At 45.6% G+C, this 19,394-nt stretch overlaps 1 protein-coding gene across 2 annotated transcripts in view; it reads right to left on the reverse strand.

Moving 5' to 3' along the window:
* Positions 1–506: 506 nt before the first annotated feature.
* trit1 (tRNA isopentenyltransferase 1) overlaps positions 507–19,394 on the reverse strand; it is a 78,043-nt gene continuing 59,155 nt past the window's right edge. For both annotated transcript variants that reach the window (XM_070556213.1, XM_070556212.1), the window contains exons 9-11: positions 2,957–3,066; positions 1,235–1,352; positions 507–991 (exon numbers count right to left, since the gene is read on the reverse strand). In XM_070556213.1, coding sequence (XP_070412314.1) covers positions 774–991; positions 1,235–1,352; positions 2,957–3,066 — 446 coding nt within the window. In that variant the 3' untranslated portion in view covers positions 507–773. The remainder of the gene's footprint in view (positions 992–1,234; positions 1,353–2,956; positions 3,067–19,394) is intronic.

Below are 19,394 nucleotides of genomic sequence, written 5' to 3' on the forward strand. Positions count from 1 at the left end.
GTTAGGTTTAGGCATGTCCCAGTTAGGAAAAAGGGAATGTGGGACACACACACACACACTCACACTTCCACCTATTATGTAGCTAGAAGTATTTTTAGCCATGAGGTTAAACTTGAGAAGCCTGTGAACTCAACATGGACTCAGAGTGATTAAAGACAGAGTTGGAGAAGTCTGGCATGATGGTGGAAAAGGTGGCAGAAGAGAAGCCGGAGCACCAAAACAGGCATTTGGACCAGAGCCAGACATTGTTTAAATGGTTTAACGACAGGCAGGCACACCTCGGTCTGAAATAGTGCCGACACGCTGCAGGATAAACAACCGGAGCGGTGAAAACACAGTTCCTCACAGCCTGAGCACGTTGGTTTACACCAGAGTCAGAGCAGAAAGGAGCCAACTGGTTATTATTAAACCAAGACGTGGAAGAAAAGGTACTTCAGGACAGAAAAATGAGCCGGCAGCAGGCAAACAAAGCTGCACGGCTCCAATAACAGAAACTGCTACTGACGTCCAGTAAAAAGCTGCTAAATCTTAATGATTTATTTTTTACCTGATCAACAAAAATCAAACTTGGTTCACGAGCTGAGAAACAGGAAAAATGTTCTGGTTTATTCAGATCAAAAACAAGATGAAACACTAAAGGTGAGTTTAGCAGAAACATAAAAGTAAATTACTCTTCTAATTTCAATCAGGCCAAAAAATAATTCCTACAGGTCCAGAATCATCCGTGTGTCGTCGTTGGAAACCCAATTAAGCACGGATGCAAATCAGCGCCGCTACGGATTTAGAAGGTCCACAGGTCCTTTTGTTTGTGCTGTCCTTGTGTCTGCAGAGGAGTCCTGGGAGGTTTCACCACGGCGCTCGGCACCAGCAGCACCAGTGTCCTCCGAGGGGATTTCTTCTGCTGGGATGGGAATCTGGGACAAGCCACAGCTCGGATCGGACTTCCCCTTCTTCCTCAGGTGGTAGTGATGCTTCTTGGACTTGAGATGAGCTGCATGTGCAGAGGATAGACACAGATGGTGCATTAAGGACGGTCTGACTCATCTGGAGCAGGAGCTGAGTTCCAGACCAGACTGGTTTAAATCAATCTGATAACAGCAAAAACATATGCTTAAAGGTTATTTGATCTATTCGTGGTCACTGAGCAGCAAAACCACAGCAATCAGGCATGAAATGTGTTTGTTCTGGTGGTAAAACAGGTAATCTGTAGTTTGAATAAAGAGCCGAGAATCACCTGTCCACTCCAGGTCTCCGATGATCACCTTGTCACACAGATCGCAGCTGTGGCGGCTTCGTTTGTTCCTCTGCTCGGCTCCCTGCGCTCTGATTGGTCCAACAGCTGGCTCCTCACCCTGACGACAGGAGAAACAGCTAAATACTAAAATCTGAGCATGTGAGGGTGTTTGGACTTCAGAGGTGACAATCACCTAACAGAAAAATCAAAAAAGGCAAAAATCACAGCAAAATTCTGACCAGTGCTTGAGTTTTATTGTAGGTCATTAACGAGCTCATCGCGCTGGAGGGCCACAGTAGGGCATTTACTTCCTGCCATTTTAATGTTTAAGTTATAAACGCACACCGACTTTTCTGAAAGGCCTCCATTCAAAGAAATAGAGTTTATATATTTCAAGACTGATTAGCTAACGGCTAGGCTGAGCAAAACAAAGACTAGAGTGTGTTGCTGCCATCTGGAAACGGCTCTAAACTCTTAAATTTCCCCGTTTGTAAACTTTTACACGGAGTTGTTTTTTACATTGACACAAGTGGTAGAAACACGCTTTGACCTCGACTGGCTTAGACTAGCAGTTAGCTCATCAATCATCAGAGTGTAAATTTGTGAAGTTATCAACAACAGGTAGGATAGTTGTTAATAACTACACATAAAAAAAACACCTTTAAAACATAAAAATGAAAGTTTTAGGAGTCGCTGCTAAAACGGGTAAAACAGGAAGTTAAGGAACAGAGGCTGAATCCACCATTTCTGTGTCATCGTGCCCGAACCAGTTCAGACTGGTTTGGTTAAAGTGATCTGGTTAAACTTGAGCTAGATGCTGCAGTCACAGAAAACCTGCTGTTGGCTAAAGCCTGATTCATGCTTCTCCGTCTGCGTCAGTGCGGAGACATTATCCGTCCTTGCGGGCCTGCTGGAGAGCTCCGCAAGGACGTACGGAGTCGAGCTCTCTTTTCTAAACATCCGTCCGTCGAGACGGAGAACGCAAGCTTGTGATTGGTCAGGGCACCGCTGTCGTCTACACCGTCGCCATTGCGCCTTCAAAAACAAAGAGAGCCGAGGAAAACTGGTGGCAGACACGGAGAAGCTTGAAGAAAACCTCGTGAAAAAACTCTAAAAACATGAACGTTTAATTCCCCCGTGGCTGGAGGAGTGAAAAGATCACAGCAAGCGTTTTATTTGTGGACGGAAATGACAGGAAACGTGGGTTTAGAGGTGGCGAGCGGATGAAGAGGTGGAGGAGGATGAGAGACAAATATGTCCGTGTTAAAAGTCTCTTATATACAAAAAACACAATATAAACACACTATCTTGGACCGATACATGACAGGATACCACAGAACAGCGCTACGCCCTCTGCTGTCCTGGCGGGGAATTGCTTTGCAACACTCCCCAGGAGACGGAGAAGCATGAGAGCAAAATGTCTCCGTCCGTGTGTGAGTGTCTCTCCCTTTTGGAGCTGACGGAAAAGCATGACTCAGCCTTAATTTTAACCTGATGACGACACAATCAGAGGCCACTGGATCAGCTGGGAGTGCAGGAGTGGCGAGAGCTTCGCAGTAGGAAAAAGAGAAGGAACGGGAAGCAGGAAAGGAATTGTAAAGAATGGGATAGAGAATTCAAGAGACTAAGGAAAGAGAAGGGGTGGAGAGACAGAACGGATGGAGGTGAAGAAGAAAGTTCTCCACCACAGAAGCAGATGAGAGCAGGAAGCTGAGACCCCACCTTCCTGAGACAGCTCAGGATCTGCAGTGCGGGGCTCAGGACCGTCTCCTCCCACCTGGACACGTCCGTCACATCCAGCCCATACACAGCTGGGATGTTGTCTCCTGGTCCTGCACACACAAGCACACACACACACGCACGCACACACACACACACGCACACACACTTAATATTACACTTCAGCAGAACCAAGGCAGACAATTGACCCTGCATTAGATGCATTAGATTTAGCGAATAAGCTGATCTGGGGTCTGCAACATGTGACTCCACATCTAGCAAAGCAAACAGGCTCTGGCTGGTTGGAGTAGACCGGTCCAAACCGGCAGGAGGATGTACAGGAGCAGTGATGTGCCAGAGCCGCACCCCGGAGCTCCTGCTGACTCACACTGGCTCAATAACGTCTCTCCCTTCTCCCCCCTCGTGCACCATCCCGCCATCAGTCTCAGCTTCGGCTTTCAGTCACTCTCTGTCGGTTCCACCCCCGTGTTTCTATTCTGCACCAGTCAGCAGTCCCTGGGCCCGGCCTGAGCTCTCAGCAGCAGAACCAGCTCCGTGCACTGCTCGTCTTTGCATCTGTCTGACTGTCTGTCTGTCTGAAGACCGACTGTCCCGCTGTGAGCAATGTGATGAAAACAGACACACAACGGTAACTCAAAAGAACCCGGAAGGAAGGATTCCCAGCTTCACCTTAAAGGAAAACCCTTAAAATAGATGGAATTCTGTAGTTCAACGATGTGGTTCACTGAAAAAAAGGTTTTATTTCTGATTATTATCGGCCACTCTGAGTTTGTCATGAAGGCTGAACAGGAAATAGTCTCCCACATCTATCTCCTGCATTAGCCTCTGATAGAAAACAGACGGTGAAACTCTAGGATTAGAAAATCCTGACAGATCTACGTCACCCTGTGAATTGGCCTTTGACGGGTAAGGCATTGCTTTATTGTCATCATTGTTTTAACGTCTAGTAATCAGCAGCAGATGTCACGGCTAGTTTAAGCTAACCATTAGCATTAGCAACTTCACCACACAGCAGAAGCTCCTCCAGGCTTGTGTTATTTGTAGAAATAAAACATCCTCAATATGTCTGACTCTAGATTCTGTTCTGACCTTTTGAAACAGGCTCATAGAGGACGTGGAGGGGCCGTTGTTTCATTGGCGTATTACTATTTAAATTAATACTAAAGTATAAATTCAGATTGGTTTTAAAGTTACAAAAGATTTTATATCCAAATTTTAGAAAACTAAAGGATCAAAACCGCATCAGTGCAAACTGATCTCTAATACAATCAAAGAGAGGAAATATGGTGGAAAATGATAAAAAGAAAGTACTCGATGGCGACGTTTAGTGATAGGAAAAGCACCATAATTAGTTTGTCTGTAATGGCTAAGATGTGTTTATAAGTTAGTGATGTATTTTTTGTCTTTCTCTGTACATTGTAGTTAAGGTGATAAAACATTTATAAAGATCTTCAGATAAGAAAAGCAAGTTTTGTTTTAGTGGTTTGTTAGCTGCCTAGCAACACATAGCTACGTGCTGTGTGTATGTGCACTACACAGGGAAAAGTTCACAAGTTGTGTCAAATAAACTAAAAAATCTGAAGAACCTCAGATCTGTCATGTTTTGACATCTTGAGAGAGAGGAGAAGCAACTGAAGAGTTTGACGTATAAATGTGGGAAAAGTTTGGTCATTAAAAGACTAAAAACCGATACTGACATTTTCCAATATGAAATTTTAATGCCGATATCGGCAGATATTAATGGTACATCCCTAAAATAAAGTGTGGATAAATATTTACAACATTTATCATTTTATTATAAATCACACTGGCTGATTTTCCTCTTAAGCAGAGCCATTTTAAAGTCGGGCACATCGCCGGGCAGCCCTGTCCTGGTGCTGAATTGTATTTAAATGTATATTTAGGTTTCTGAAAAACATCGTCCTAATAAATATTTTAAAATATTGTTTTCAACATAATTTTATTGACCTGTTTTTATATTAGGGGTGTGCTTATGCGGTGGTGGGGCTTTCTGCCCTCCCTTCCAGGGCACCCTGGGTTGGTGCCTTGGCTGCTGAGGCAGATGGCTTACCTGATGGCGTGTCATTCATTACTTAACCCATCTGAACTCAACCTGGTGTTTACCTATGCTGTTTTTTAGGTTGTGTGTGTGTGTGTGTGTGTGTGTGTGTGTGTGTGTGTGTGTGTGTGCGCGCGCTTGGCAAATGGGTTGTGGGATGGGGGTGTAACTGTCACAATTGTTTTAATATTTGTGGGGAAGGGATCAGGGGCGCCTCCAGAAAAATTTGACAGGGGTGGCTAGACGGGACCAAAGAAATGTTTGGAGTGGCACACGAAATTGGTCCTAGTGGTAAGTCTGGGAGACTAGCCTGTGGCAATGAATTGCATTGCTCTTTTATTCATTTTTATTCTAATAGAAAAAAAACAGTATATAAAAATGTTACCAACATTTTACAAGCACGAATGTTTCAGAAAATATATTTGTTATGGCACGTCTCTAAATAAAGTAAAATGTTCCAGTGCAGAGAGGAGACAACCCATAGAAGCACTGATTTGATCTCATTTCAGAGAAAATAGAACAGGTTAGATGCACCTAATAAATAAAATTACTAACAAACTCAGGAATCTTTCTTTGCTTCACTGTTCTGGTGCTGAGAATATCACTAATGCGGATCAAAGGAGATACACAGATGAATGCACCTCTTACTTATTATTTGAAGACTACATTTACTGCAGCTGGCAGAGGCAGAGATTTTTTATATTGATACACGGAGTTTACAGAATCATGTAAAAATTTAATAGGGGAAGACTGCAGGAGGGAGCGGTAAAATACAGGGGGTCCCCAGCAAAAACAAGAAACTACGAGTCTGATGAAACCCGCTGGTTTTCCATCCGGCAGTCACGGGGCAGCTCCAACGACCCAGTGGCTGTGCTGGGTCAGTTATCGAGCCCAGCTCGGCCGTGAACGAGCCGAGGCGACGTCGTGCTCTGCTTGAGAAGAAGTGTTATTTTCCCGCTTCAGAAGACGCGTCCAACGTGTTTTTACGCTTTCTCCGAGACATGTCACGTCGCCAAGTTGTTAGCGCCGCGCGCTAACACGTCTATAGTGCAGCGTAGCCTGTTGGAGGTTTTAAGGGTTCAGATGAAAACACCCGACCTCTCAGGCTGCTCACACATCGATCTTAAGTTGTCGCTGTTGCGCTCACGCTGTAATACAGCATTAGATGCGGTTAAAGTCAGTCATGAAAAAATAAATTTTACATGAATAAGTGATGCTTATCCTGGTGGGGGAGGAAAACCTGGCCTAGTAAGCACTGGAGGAAACCCTGTCAAGATCGTCAACACGCGTTTATCTTAATGCTATTGAAACAAGTAAACCAAAAAGCATTATATCCACTGCTACCTTTCTAATTTTAAACTCAGTAACTTATGCTGTAACTTCACCTTGCCCTGCCTGCTCCTCCTTGCTGCCCGCCGGCTGTGATCACAAGCGACAACATAGTAGCTGCTTCTTCGGGAAACTGCGCCAACAAAAACAAAAAAATTTGGGATCTTGTAGGCGTGGCGGTGGGATTTCAGCCGTGGCGGGCTGCCACGGCTACGCCTATGTAAGGGAAACCCTGTATCGGCATTAGAAAAATCCATATCGGCGGATCTTGGATAAAAAAGTACCAGATGAGCTGCATCATAACCGACTGACGTCTGTTAAGCTGGGCGGACACTGTGCGACTTTTTCACTCATAACACTCAGCTTCAGCTCAAACTGTACGACTTCCTCGCAGAGAAAATCTCACGAGTCGTGTGCTCACACTGTACGACCCAGTTCTCGGACGCAACCTGACTGCTCACACTGTACGTCTGGTAGCACGTTGGACCTAAAAATATGGTAAAAGTTGCAGTTTTTACATTTCGGACATTTCTTGTGTCGTTATTAATGTCTGTTGTCCTTCAGGACGGGAGTGCTGTAGCAGGACACACAGGGATTTATGGGGGTTGGAGGAGGAAAACGAAAGAAGGGAAGTAAATCAGTATTTAGTGATCAGTTTAATTTGACATGAACACGGCAAACATGATTTCTTGACAATTCTTGTCATTGTGTGCATAAAAAAGTGTAGAAATAAAAACAAACAACGTGTGTTAGTAGGGAAATAGCTGGCGAGCCGCGTTGACACGTGTTTGCCCTGCAAGTGGTTCTGCTACTTTTGGGTTGCAGTCCCTCACCAGGGACGAGCAAATGATCAAACATGCCAGATATCCGTGCGAGCTCACGACTGCTGAGCGGTAGCTGGTCCCGTGGTGTTAATCGCCCCTCGTTACCCCCACATACTACACGAGAGTCAGAGCAAAACTCGCACTGATCCTTTAGATTAGAGTGGAAAATCGGCTCAAAAAAGTGAAAAATTTGCACGGTGTCCGCCTGGCTTTAGCTTGTAATAATGGTCAGAACTGAACTCGGCCTTAAAAGAACAAGTTTATCTGCAACAGGTAAGATGCTAATTGTTCCCGAGGTTTCACATGAAAGTCCATAAAATGTTCAGGCACACCCCACATTTGTCTTTACCGATGTAAATCTCATCTTAAGGGTGAATTACTGTAGTTTGAGGCAGCAGACCTGACTACTGAGAACAGAAAACATTCTGCAGACAGCAGTAAAGCCTTTTCCTGGGACATAAAACCACAAAGCATTGCTGACTTTTCTAAAATGTAGACTATTGACACCATCCATAGAAATAGACTAAATATAGGAAACACTGCAGAAGACAGACTGACCCAGATCCTGTTTTTATTGCTGATAATTGGCTAACATTGTTTTGGCTAAAAAGAATGAAAATATAATACGTCTTCTGTTCTGGTTTGGTGACAAAGTCCCCAAGTAAAGGCCGGGCCTTTAATGGCGCATAGGGGGGTATTTATTTGTCTTGTGGGTGCATTTATGATCAATCGTCCCCCAGACTGGCCAGCCCCAACTTTAAGCAGATCCTCATGCAAATGAATCCCATTAACCTTTAAAGTAGTGTTTGCCAACTCAATTATGGACTAATCCTTTCCCCGCTGACGGAGGTGTGGATCTGAGGGCGGCAGACACCAAACTGACGGATGTTTCCAGCCCCACCGGGACCTGTCTGGGTCGGCGTTATAACCCAGGAACACCACGTGCTAACTCTGACGTCGCTAACCAGCAGCATTAAGTTTGAGAACAGTCTGCTGCGGAACAGTTTCCTCTGATCCAGAACCCGCAGCCACAGGGCTGCTTTTAAACGCCACATTACGCTGCCTCTGCTCTGAATCTGCTTTTTGTGGGGTCGATGTGCAGAAAGCACCTTAAACGAGGAGTGCAGGTCACTTTGGTCGAGCTGTGGTTACTGTAACGGCAACAGCCGCCAGACAAGAAGCACCTGCCTCATTTACCTTCACAGCTTGAGTTTGTTCCGCTGTTTACTTTCTGAACAACTCTGGCCTGCGTTTACAAGAGCAGCTCAGATTTCTGTTTTTAAGTTTCTACGGGAGCTCCTTTGTGTTTGTGGCACAGGTGGCGGTGCCGAGTGTCACCTGGCACCTGGATCAGAGGCGGACAGCCCACTCGTTGCCAGTATCTCCTTCTTCATCTCTCTGAAATGCCTTTTCCATCCCCCTGGGCGTAGCGGAGAGCTGATAAATAAAAGAGAGACACTGGGTGGTGGGTCGCCAGATGCTGGATGGAGCCCCTCTGGTCCATTCTACTCTGGCATCTGATGAAACTCAACTCTGCTAATCCACCGTGTTGTGAGCGAGTGTTGATAAAAGACAAAGAATGAGCTGATTGCTGCCAACACGCATCAGACGGAGCGTAAACTGACCTACTAACTGGAAAACAAGTCCTCATTTTAAGTTGAATAAAAAAACTCCCAAAGACCTGGACGTGTGTCCCCATATGGTGACCGAGTCTCCACTAGACGAGTAATAGTGGAAACCAAATACGTGTGTGTGTGTGTGTGTTGAAACAGCACCTGTCGTTTACTGACCAAGGACAAGCGCCTGTGTGTGTTCTGTCATGAAAACGTTACTTTGAGCTTTAGTTTGGCGTCCGCTGGTCAAGCTGTGCCTCACTGGCTTCCATCCACACCAGAACACAGGCTCTATTCTTCCACCAAGCTGCTTCCTCTTTCCCAGAGTTCCTCTTCTACTTTTTGCCTTCCTCAACTCCCTTTTGTTTCCCTGTTGTCCACAACGGCCTGGAGCAAGTACCTTATTGTCCACCGATACAAGAACGCTTTGAGGAAGCTGGATTATTATTGAGATTTGAATTTTTAGGAGTGAAATCAGCTTTTTCAGCCAAGTTTTGTTAGAGTTCTTTATCCAAAAAACCCCATCTCTCCAGTGATATTAAAACAACCCAAAACTATATTTCTGCGTCCCACCAGCACAGCACCTGATCCTAACATCATGCTACTTAGAATATTCATCGTCTATGACTCCCTGACTCTGCCTCATTTATCTGATTTACTGTGCAGTCGTGTGTATCCAGGCGCTCTCTCTGTCACTGTCATAGGAACAAAGCCAACAGGAGCCATAAGAAATTAGGCGGCCCACATCTGCATTAACAGATTGATGACGTCATTACCGTTACGTGTGTTATGACTGAATCCGCAGGTATCGGACGACGTCCTGCATGAAAGAAAAACCAGCCGTTGCAGCCGTGTTCACGAAAGGAAAGCCGGTGTTGTCTACATCTGAGTTAAAGCTGAAGTTCGGAGATTTCCTCCTTTCAGGAATTATGTATGATACTATTTTTTTTTGTTTGCCTGGCAAGCCATCCTATATACACTCACTGGCCACTTTATTGGGTAACGCAAATGACTAATCAGCCACTCACATGGTGACATGGCGAAGATGATCCGCTGCAGTTCAAATCGAGCTTCAGAACGAGGGATGAAGGTGATTTAAGTGACTGAATGTGGCGTGGTTGTTGGCGCCAGGCGGGCTGGTCTGAGTGTTTCAGAAACTGCTGATCTTTGATTGTCACACACAACCATCTCTAGGGTTTACAGAAAATGGTCCAAAAAAGGGAAATCATCCAGTGAGCAGCAGTTCTGTGGATGAAAATGCCTTGTTGATGTCAGAGGTCAGAGGAGAATGGCCAGACTGGTTCAAGCTGATAGAAAGGCAACAGTAACTCAAATAACCACTCGTTACAACCAAGGTATGCAGAAGAGCATTTCTGAGCACACAACATGTCGCACCTTGAGGCAGATGGGCTACAGCAGCAGAAGACCACACTGAGTGCCACTCCTGTCAGCTAAGAACAGGACATTTCTGCTGCAACATTCGGATAGTAGGGTCAGAATTTGGTGTCAACATCATGAAACATGGATCCATCCTGCCTTGTAACAACGGTTCAGGCTGGTGGTGGTGGTGTGATGGTGTGGCGGACATTTTCTTGGCACACTTTGGGCCCCTTAGTACTAACTGATCATCGTTGAAACGCCACAGCCTGCCTGACCAGTCCATCCCTTCATGACCACAGTGTACCCATCTTCTGATGGCTACTTCCAGCAGGATAATGCACCATGTCATAAAGCTCCAGTCATCTCAGACTGGTTTCTTGAACACGACAATGAGTTCACGACTCAAATAGCCTCCACAGTCACTAGATCTTAACCCAATAGAGCAGCTTTGGGATGTGGTGGAATGGGAGATTTGCATCATGGATGGGAAGCCGACAATCTGCAGCAACTGTGTGATGCTATCATGTCAATAAGGACCAACATCTCTGAGGAATGTTTCCAGTACCTTGTTGAATCTATGCCACGAAGGACTGAGGCAGTTCTGAAGGCATAAGGGGGTCCAACCAGGTACTAGCAAGATGTCAGAATCTACGGTTGTCTTTCAAACCATCTCTGCATACGATTGGACATCAAACAACATGATGTACTCACCACTACGAATGTCAGTCAACAAGGCAGTCTGCCATAAACTGTCAAAAAAGATGGAAATACATCCTTTTTTTTTCTAAATAAAGAACTAAAGTTCCTCTCTCTGCTTTTGACTCAAAGACAAGCAAATGTCTAAATAGTCCAAAGTTGTTGTCAAAGCTGTTTCAGAAACATCCCGCTCACCAAACCAATTGAGCGTGGTGACTGGCAAGCCACAAACTGTTCAGGCCAATGGTAGACCTGCTGAGGTTCCTATAGAGCATGGCGACACCGCCATGCAGAGCAAAACCATGTTGATGCTACTACGGTCTGTCGAAATTTCTAAACTACAATTTTATCAAAATTCGTAAAGTTGATTGTCTTACCCTGTACTGTGTTATAATACACACAAGGCTTTTATTGGTAAGAGCTGCTTGCAATTTGAATTGAGCGCTGCTCAGCCTTCGATAATAACATTGTAGAGCAAGGTGCTTTAGCTCTGTTGGCCGATTAGAGGAATGCTTTCATGAACGAGATGTGTTGCTTTTGCCGTAAACATGAAAGTAAGGAAACATGGCTTAAGGTGTGATATCTTTTTTCAACCTGTGGGTGGTGTGGTCAGATGAAAAACTCCCGATTGTACCTTTAAGTGGAGAATGTGATGTTGCAAACGATGATGATGATAGAGTTTATAGTTTTCCTTCACTAAGTTGACTCTAAACCACTTATTTATTTATTTATTTAGTTTTTTATTAGCTTGTACAGCTTTGAACAGCTTTTGATTGAACATGAAACAAGTTTGGGACTTTAGATTTTTAGTTGACACGTTTTCGACTTATGCTTTCTAATTTATACAATCATACTAGGAAGCCCTGACATCCCTCTCTTTAGCAACATTCTCAAGCTCTCCCTGAGGAATCCCAAAGTACGCCAAGATCAGCAAGTTCCTGTGTCTGCCTTGGGGTCTCCTAGACGTGGAACCTCCAGAGGACGGCAACAAGGTGGCATCCTAATGTGATACCTGAACCACCTCAACAGACTCCTTTAGACGCACTGGAGCAGCGGCTCTCAGCTCCTCCTGGATAACGGAACTTCTTGCTTTATCTCTAAGGAGTACATTAAGAGCTTTGGATTTTTACTCAGCTACTTCTTTATCATGACATACCAGAGCACCTCCCTCATTACTACAATGCCCCAATCCATTGGCCCATCTCCCATCATCCATCATGAACAAGACATCAAAAAGCTAGAACCGCTTCCACTTGAGGGCAGGGCTCCCTTACAACCCTAGGAGGTGCAATCCACCACCTTAGAGCTGAAAACAAAGGTTTCAGATTTGCTGGACGTGGGTCTCATCCAGCTGCTTCCCCCTAAGTCATAGGACTCAAAGCTCAGACTCAGAACTACAAAACACACCAAAGAGCCGAACCTTCAGTGGGTGAAGATCTGAACTGCTTCCACAGAATTTGAGGTTTATTTATAGGTAATTATAGAGCCATGGCTGTTACCACAACAACATAAAATCAGATCAATCCTGACGTTTTACTGAGTGTCACACTGCGTGGTGTTGTCTCTTCTGATTGAGGAGGACTGTGGTGAATTTAAACCTGCTGGCAGACTGACAGGTGGTGATGTGTAACAAAGACTCGTGTCTGGAAGTGAAACGGGGATGTTCCAGTCTCATTCCCTAGTGACAGCTCTGCTATTTCAACTCTGCACTTAACGGGCTTCCTCCCTTGTTCCCAACACACCAACGTGTTTTCACCTCAGCCCGTGGGAGGTTTCAGAGCGTCTGATATTTCCACACATGGATGGAAACGTACTAAACAAGGAATTCCCTATGAACCTGCAGATGTTTTCTCCTTCTCTGCCCCTCTTATACCTCCGCTGAGTCCCAGAAAGCTCTCCACTAAACACACTTTGGCTTGGCCTTACACACCTGTGTGTGCGTGCCCGTGACAGCTTTGCACTCCCTCTAAGACGAGGGTGTAAACTCGCCTCACGCCTGTCCCCCTCGGCTGAGTCAGATTACCGCCAGACCCTGTCCACCCAGCTCTCTATGTGCTGCTCCTCTTTCTGACTCCCTCAATCTATTCACGCACTCTTTTAAATAAAAGATACCTACATCGTTGTTACTTAACACTCACAGGGCCTGGGAGATCTGTATGGTGTGGTATGGGGGCCAAAATTAAGACTACTGCCCAGCAGCAGGAGGCTATATAAATTCTGAAGCAAACTACTGATCTGATTAATGACAAGCTGGCACCGGTAACTGAGAGGCTGGCACTGCTTACTGAGGAATAGCACCTTTATCTGCATTACTACTAGACACGCTAGGGACTAGCAGCCCTCGGCTGGTCATTGACTGGTTCACACACTCCCTCTGCTGTCTATTAGCATGGATAGGCTAGCGTTAGTCTGGACGGGCTGGTGCTAGCATTGGAGAGGCTAGCCATTAGCGTGCCTAGGCTGGCCACTAGCTGGATTTCCTAACCCCTCGACGGACCATTAGCATGGATAGGCTGGCATTAGCATCAGAGAGGCTAGCCATTAGCATGTCTCGGAGAGCCACTTACTCTACCAGATGCGTTTTTTTTTTAACTTTTATTAAACTGATGACATACTATGAGACCTACAATCACAGTTGTTCCTTTGACAGAAAGCGTTGTTATACACTTTAACTTTAAGCATACTGTAAAGCCGACAGCCTGTTAGCATTGATTAGGTGCTGCGTTAACTCCAATTTGCTCTTAATTACAGGTTGATGGCGTTTTCTATGTAGTTTGGTTTTCTTGCACATATCAGAGAAAAAGCCAGAGCTAACAGTTAGTACTTTTCATCTTTGGATTTTAAATCCTTTGTATTGAATTACAGGTTAATAATTATTTAAATTGCGATGTTATCTTTATTAAAACTGTATAATATGTACAAAAAAACCCCACATCTAATAGAGTAAGTGACTCTCCGAGACATGCTAATGGCTAGCCTCTCCGAAGCTAACGCCAGCCTATCCATGCTAAAGGTCCATCGAAGGGGGTAGGAAATCCAGCTAGTGGCCGGCCTAGGCATGCTAATGGATAGCCTCTCCTATGCTAACGCCAGCCTATCCATGCTAATGGTCCATCAAGGGGGTAGGAAATCCAGCTAGTGGCCAGCTAAGGCTAGCCTCTCCAATGCTAACACCAGCCCGTCCAGGCTAATGCTAGCCCATCCATGCTAATAGACAGCAGAGGGAGTGTGCGAACCAGTCAATGACCAGCCGAGGGCTGCTAGTCCCTAGCGTATCTAGTAGTAACGCCGGTGAAGGTGCTATTCCTCAGTAAGCAGCGCCAGCCTCTCAGTTACCGGCACCAGCTTATCATTAATCAGGTCGGTAATTTGCTTCAGAATTTATATAGCCTCCTGCTGCTGGGCAGTAGGCTTAATTTTGGCCCCCATACTGCACCATAGATCTACACGTGTGTGTGGTCACAGGTGGAGTGTGTGTGGACTGTCAGCCCACTTACGGCCACCTACAAAACACAACAAAAACCATCTCCTGTCTTTTCAACAATGACAAACTAAATGATGCTATTGCATCACCGTGCCCAGACGACTAACCCAAGGCTCCCTTTCCTTCTCATATCACCTCTGTTCTCTTCTCTCTGCAACAACTTCCTGCAAAATTCAGTCTAAACGACTCACACTTGCATCGTGATTTTCTGTGTCAGAGGACACCAAAGTGCTTTACACCAGTCAATCATTCATCAATTCACACACTGGTGGTGATGAGCTACACTGTAGCCATAGGTGCCCCAGGGCACACTGACAGAAGCGAAAGTGCTGAACACAGGCACCACCTGTTCCCTCCGACAACCACCTTCAGGCAAGGCGGGTGAGTGTCCAGCACAAGAACACTGATCGTGACAAACTGAGCGGGCCATGAACCCACAACCCTCCAAGTAAGGGGTGGGCACTTAACTCTTCTGCCACCTTCGCCTCATCTAAACCAGGTGTAGCCAGGCGGTGCTGTGAGCGCTAGAGCTGAGTGCAAATGAGCGCCGCTCAAGCCGGACAATTTTAGGAGTCCGTGCAATTAAATCTGTTCTTTGGCATGTTCATCGAGCACGAATTGACTTTGCGATAAGAAGAAATTAGTGATAGTTTGTGCCGCCCTACCTGCTACAGTCTCAGTGTGTTTGGGCTGGTGTGTGTGAACCTCGGCAACCTTGTTACTCAAGTCTGTGTGGTATGGGTGAATTCCCAGCAGCTCTGTAATTCTTTAGGAGATTAGCCTGCTCAGCTGAGGCTTCTGAGGCGTGTGTGTGTGTGTGTGTGTGTGTGTGTGTGTGTGTGTGTGTGTGTGTGTGTGTGTGTGTGTGTGTGTGTGTGTGTGTGTGTGTGTGTGTGTGTGTGTGTGTGTGTGTGTGTGTGTGTGTGTGTCTGAGACACAACAGAAAAGAAGTCAGCAGTCACAGCAACATGAAATGGTAAACAGAGACTGAAGGTGGTGTTTAGAGTGATACGGTGGGACAGTCTCCCTCACAAAACACAGACTCGGATACAAACGGTGCCTCTATGGTTAAAAAGACTCAACAACGTCATCACTACTAAAAAATGTGACTATTAGGTTTCTCAAGGTTCCGATTAAGCTTTGAGACATCTATCAAGGTCCAATAAAGGCTCGACTATGTGCACATGCACATTCCAAGCACATTTTCTTCCTCCATAAAGGCCTTCCGTGTGAAATGTATCAGGCAATTCTTTAATGAACAAGCTTCCAAATACTTCTGATAGCTGAGTGAACAGTACCGAAAAATAACAAATACTTGGCATTTCTAATTTTAGTAAAAAAAAAATCAAACAACGACAGCAGAAAGACATATTTGTCAGGCGTGTCCTTCAAAGATTTTACAGAAAAAGTGTTTTTATTATGTTTTGATCTATGTGAAGCACGTTGTGATTCCATGTCTGTGATAAGTGCTGTATAAATAAAATGTACTTACAGATAGTTTGACATTCTTCAAACGATAGAAATCTTCTGCAGGACAATTATGTGCATATAGTAACTGCAAAACTAAAAAAGGAAAATGTGGACAATGGTTTTCTTGACACCACACAATAGTTAGATAGTAGACCTTTGTCCAAAAAACTGTGATTTATTATTTGGTGTGACTTTGATATAAGGTTTAAACGTTGTGTAGAAGGCTCATAGCCTAGAAATCTACACCAACTGTAGCAGGAACAAAGGGTTTCGCTCTCGGTCTAGCAATGCTCCATTGTAGCCTCAGGTGGTCTACCACTGGCCGGAACCATTGTAGGTTAGGCCAATCACAGTGATCGATGTTCTCATTTTAAACATATTTTTAATCATTTTTTGAAATCTTTTTTTATATTTTAATTTATTTTTGTTTTTGTGAAGCGACTTGTGATTTTATCTTGAGATGAGCTGTACAAAAGATAGTTTTCATTCGTTATTTCGAGAGACACTGAGCTGGCTTAGCAATGGAGAAAAATGACAACGATGGCGTTGGCTCAGGAACGGCGCATGTTTGAAATGGCTTTGGCATCAACTCTGGATGATTTAGACTTGAGTTTTTCTTTGAGTCAAGAGCAGATAGAAGTACGGAAATCCTTTATTTAGAAAAGGATGTATATTCTTCTTCATCATCGTCTTCTTCATCATCATCCTCTTCTCCTCCTCTGTCGTCTTCTTTTTCGCTATCTTCATCATCTCTGTCATTTTCGTCTTTGACTTTTTCTGCTTCTTCTCCAACTTCTTCTTTTTCTCTGTCTTATCCGTTGTTGTTTTCTTTTTCACCATTGTCTTCTTTATTTTCTTCTTTGTCTTAATTTGCTTCTACATCTTCTTATTCATCTTCTTTGTCTTCTTCTTGTGCCTCGTCTTCTTCTTCTTTGCTATTTTCTTCTTATTTGATGACGTATGGCAGACTGGCCCATTGACTGATTTCAGAAGACATTATTACATCATGTTGCTCGTTGCGCTGATCGGTCCTAGTTCAGCGAGCCGTGACGACTTGAAAAACAATCGTGGATTCCAGCCCAACAACCAAGGTCTGTCTCTGAGTTGTGGCCTGACAAGATATTTACATCTATCCTAGCCAGATTTGCCAGGCTAGGAGGCTCGTGTTTTTTCAATGTGTGCATGCATGAACCAAAGTTCATCAAAGAGAAAATATCCATACATCCATTTTCAGCTGCTTATCTGGAGTCTGGTCACTGGGGCAGCAGCCTAAAGCCGGGCGTACACTGTGCGACTTTTTCACTTTTTTGAGCCGATTTTCCAGTCGTGCGAGAAGCCACGACATCGGGGCGAGTTTTGCGCCGAGCGGTCGTGTAGTGTACAGGGGGTTACGAGAGGCGATTAACACCACGTGACCAGCCGCCGATCAGCAGTCGTGAGGTCGCAGGGACTTCTGGTGTGTTTAATATTTCGCTCGTCCCTCGTGAGGGTATCGCACTGTTGAAGCGGCGCTGCGAGCAGCTGCGAGCAGCTACGATCCAAAAAGTATCAGAACCGCTCACGGCGCATGCGCGCGCAATCCTGCATCAACGCCGGCCGGTCGCTCGCTATTTCCCTAATAACACACGCTGTTCGTTTTTGTTTCTACACGTTTTTTTTACTCACAAAGATTGTCAAGAAAGCGTGTTTGTCGTGTTCATGTCAAATTAAACTGATCACAAAGCACAGATTTACTTTCTTTATTTCGTTTTCCTCATCCAACCCCCATAAATCCCTGTGTGTCTTCCTGCAGCACTCCTGAAGGACAACAGGCAAGACAAAAAAGTCTGACGTATTGAGTAAAAACTGCTATTTTTAGCACATTTTTAGGGCCGACGTGTTGCTACCAGGCGTACAGTGTGAGCACTCAGGTCGCATCCGAGAACTGGGTCGTGCAGTGTGAGCACACGACTCGTGAGATCTGCCCTGTGAGGAAGTCGTACAGTTTGAGCTGAAGCTGAACGCTGCGAGTGAAAAAGTCGCACAGTGTACGCCCGGCTTAAGCTGAGAGACCCAGACTTTCCTCTCACCAGCCACTTATGCCAGCTCCTCCAGGGAAATCCCAAGGCGTTCCCTGGCCAGCTGAGAGACATAGTCCCTCCAGCTTGTCCTGTACCTTCCCTTGGGTCTCCTCTTGGTTGGACGTGGCCGGAAAACCTCACAAGGGAGACGTCCAGGAGGCATCCTGACCAGATGCCAGAGCCACCTTAACTGGCTCCTCTTGACGTGTAGGAGCTGCAGATCTACTCCGAGCCCCTCCCGGATGACCAAGCTTCTCATCCTATCACTAAGGGAGAGCCCGGCCACCCTGCACAGAAAACCAACCGCTTGTATCCGTGATCTCGTTCTTTCGGTCGCCACCCAAAGCTCCTGACCAAAGGTGAGGGTAGGAACATAGATCGACCGGTAAATCGAGAGCTTTGCCTTCTGGCTTAGCTCTCACTTCACCACGACGGACCGGTACAACGCCCGAATCACTGCAGATGCAGCACCAATCCACCTATCAATCTCACGCTCCATTTTTCTCTCACTCGTGAACAAGACCCCGAGATGCTTAAACTCCTCCACTTGAGGCAGGACCTCATCCCTGACCCGGAAAAGGCACTTTACCCTTTTCCAATTCAAGACCATGGTCTCGGATTTAGAGGTGCTGTTTGTGATCCCAGCCGTTTCGAACTCGGCTGCAAACCGCTCCAGCAAAAGTTGGAGATCACTGTCTGATGAAGCCAGCAGGACCACATCATCAGCAAAAAGCAGAGACCTGATCCTCAGGCCACCAAAACAAATCCCCTCAACACCTTGGCTGCGCCTAGAAATCCTGTCCATAAAAGTTATGAACAGAATCGGTAATACAGCTCTGACACCGATCATACAGGGACCTAACAGCCCTCATCAGAGGGCCTGGTACCTCATACTTCCGGAGCACCCCCCCAGAAGGCCCCCCGAAGGACGCGGTCGAACGCCTTCTCCAAATCCACAAAACACGTGTAGACTGGTTGGATGAACTGAACTCTCATGCACCCTCCAGGATTCCCCTAAGGGTACAGAGCTGGTCCAGGGTTCCACAGCCTGGACCAATATCACTTCGTTCCTCCTGAATCCGAGGTTCAACAATCCGACCGATCCTCCTCTCCAGAACCTCTGAGTAGACCTTACCAGAGAGGCTTAGGAGTTTGATCTCCCTGTAGTTGGAACGCACCCTGCAGTCCCACTTTTTAAACAGGGGGACCACCACCCCAGTGGAACTGCCCCCCAATATCCACGCGATACTGCAGAGCCACGTCAGCCAACACAGCCCCACAACACCCAGAGTCTTAAGGAACTCTGGATGGAAAATAAATTATTAAAATCAACAAAGATCAGACACACAACGATGCTTCGTAAACTATATTATATGAAACGTATCACCCACTGTGACACGTGTGATTGTGCAAAACAGAGGCAACTCCAGATAGATTACTGTGTGTGAAAAAACAGCCACATAAACCCACACGGAGGACCATATGGTGGGTAGGCAGGCGCTCAG

This window comes from Nothobranchius furzeri, chromosome 11 (assembly GCF_043380555.1).
Source record: "Nothobranchius furzeri strain GRZ-AD chromosome 11, NfurGRZ-RIMD1, whole genome shotgun sequence".
Taxonomy (NCBI): domain Eukaryota; kingdom Metazoa; phylum Chordata; class Actinopteri; order Cyprinodontiformes; family Nothobranchiidae; genus Nothobranchius; species Nothobranchius furzeri.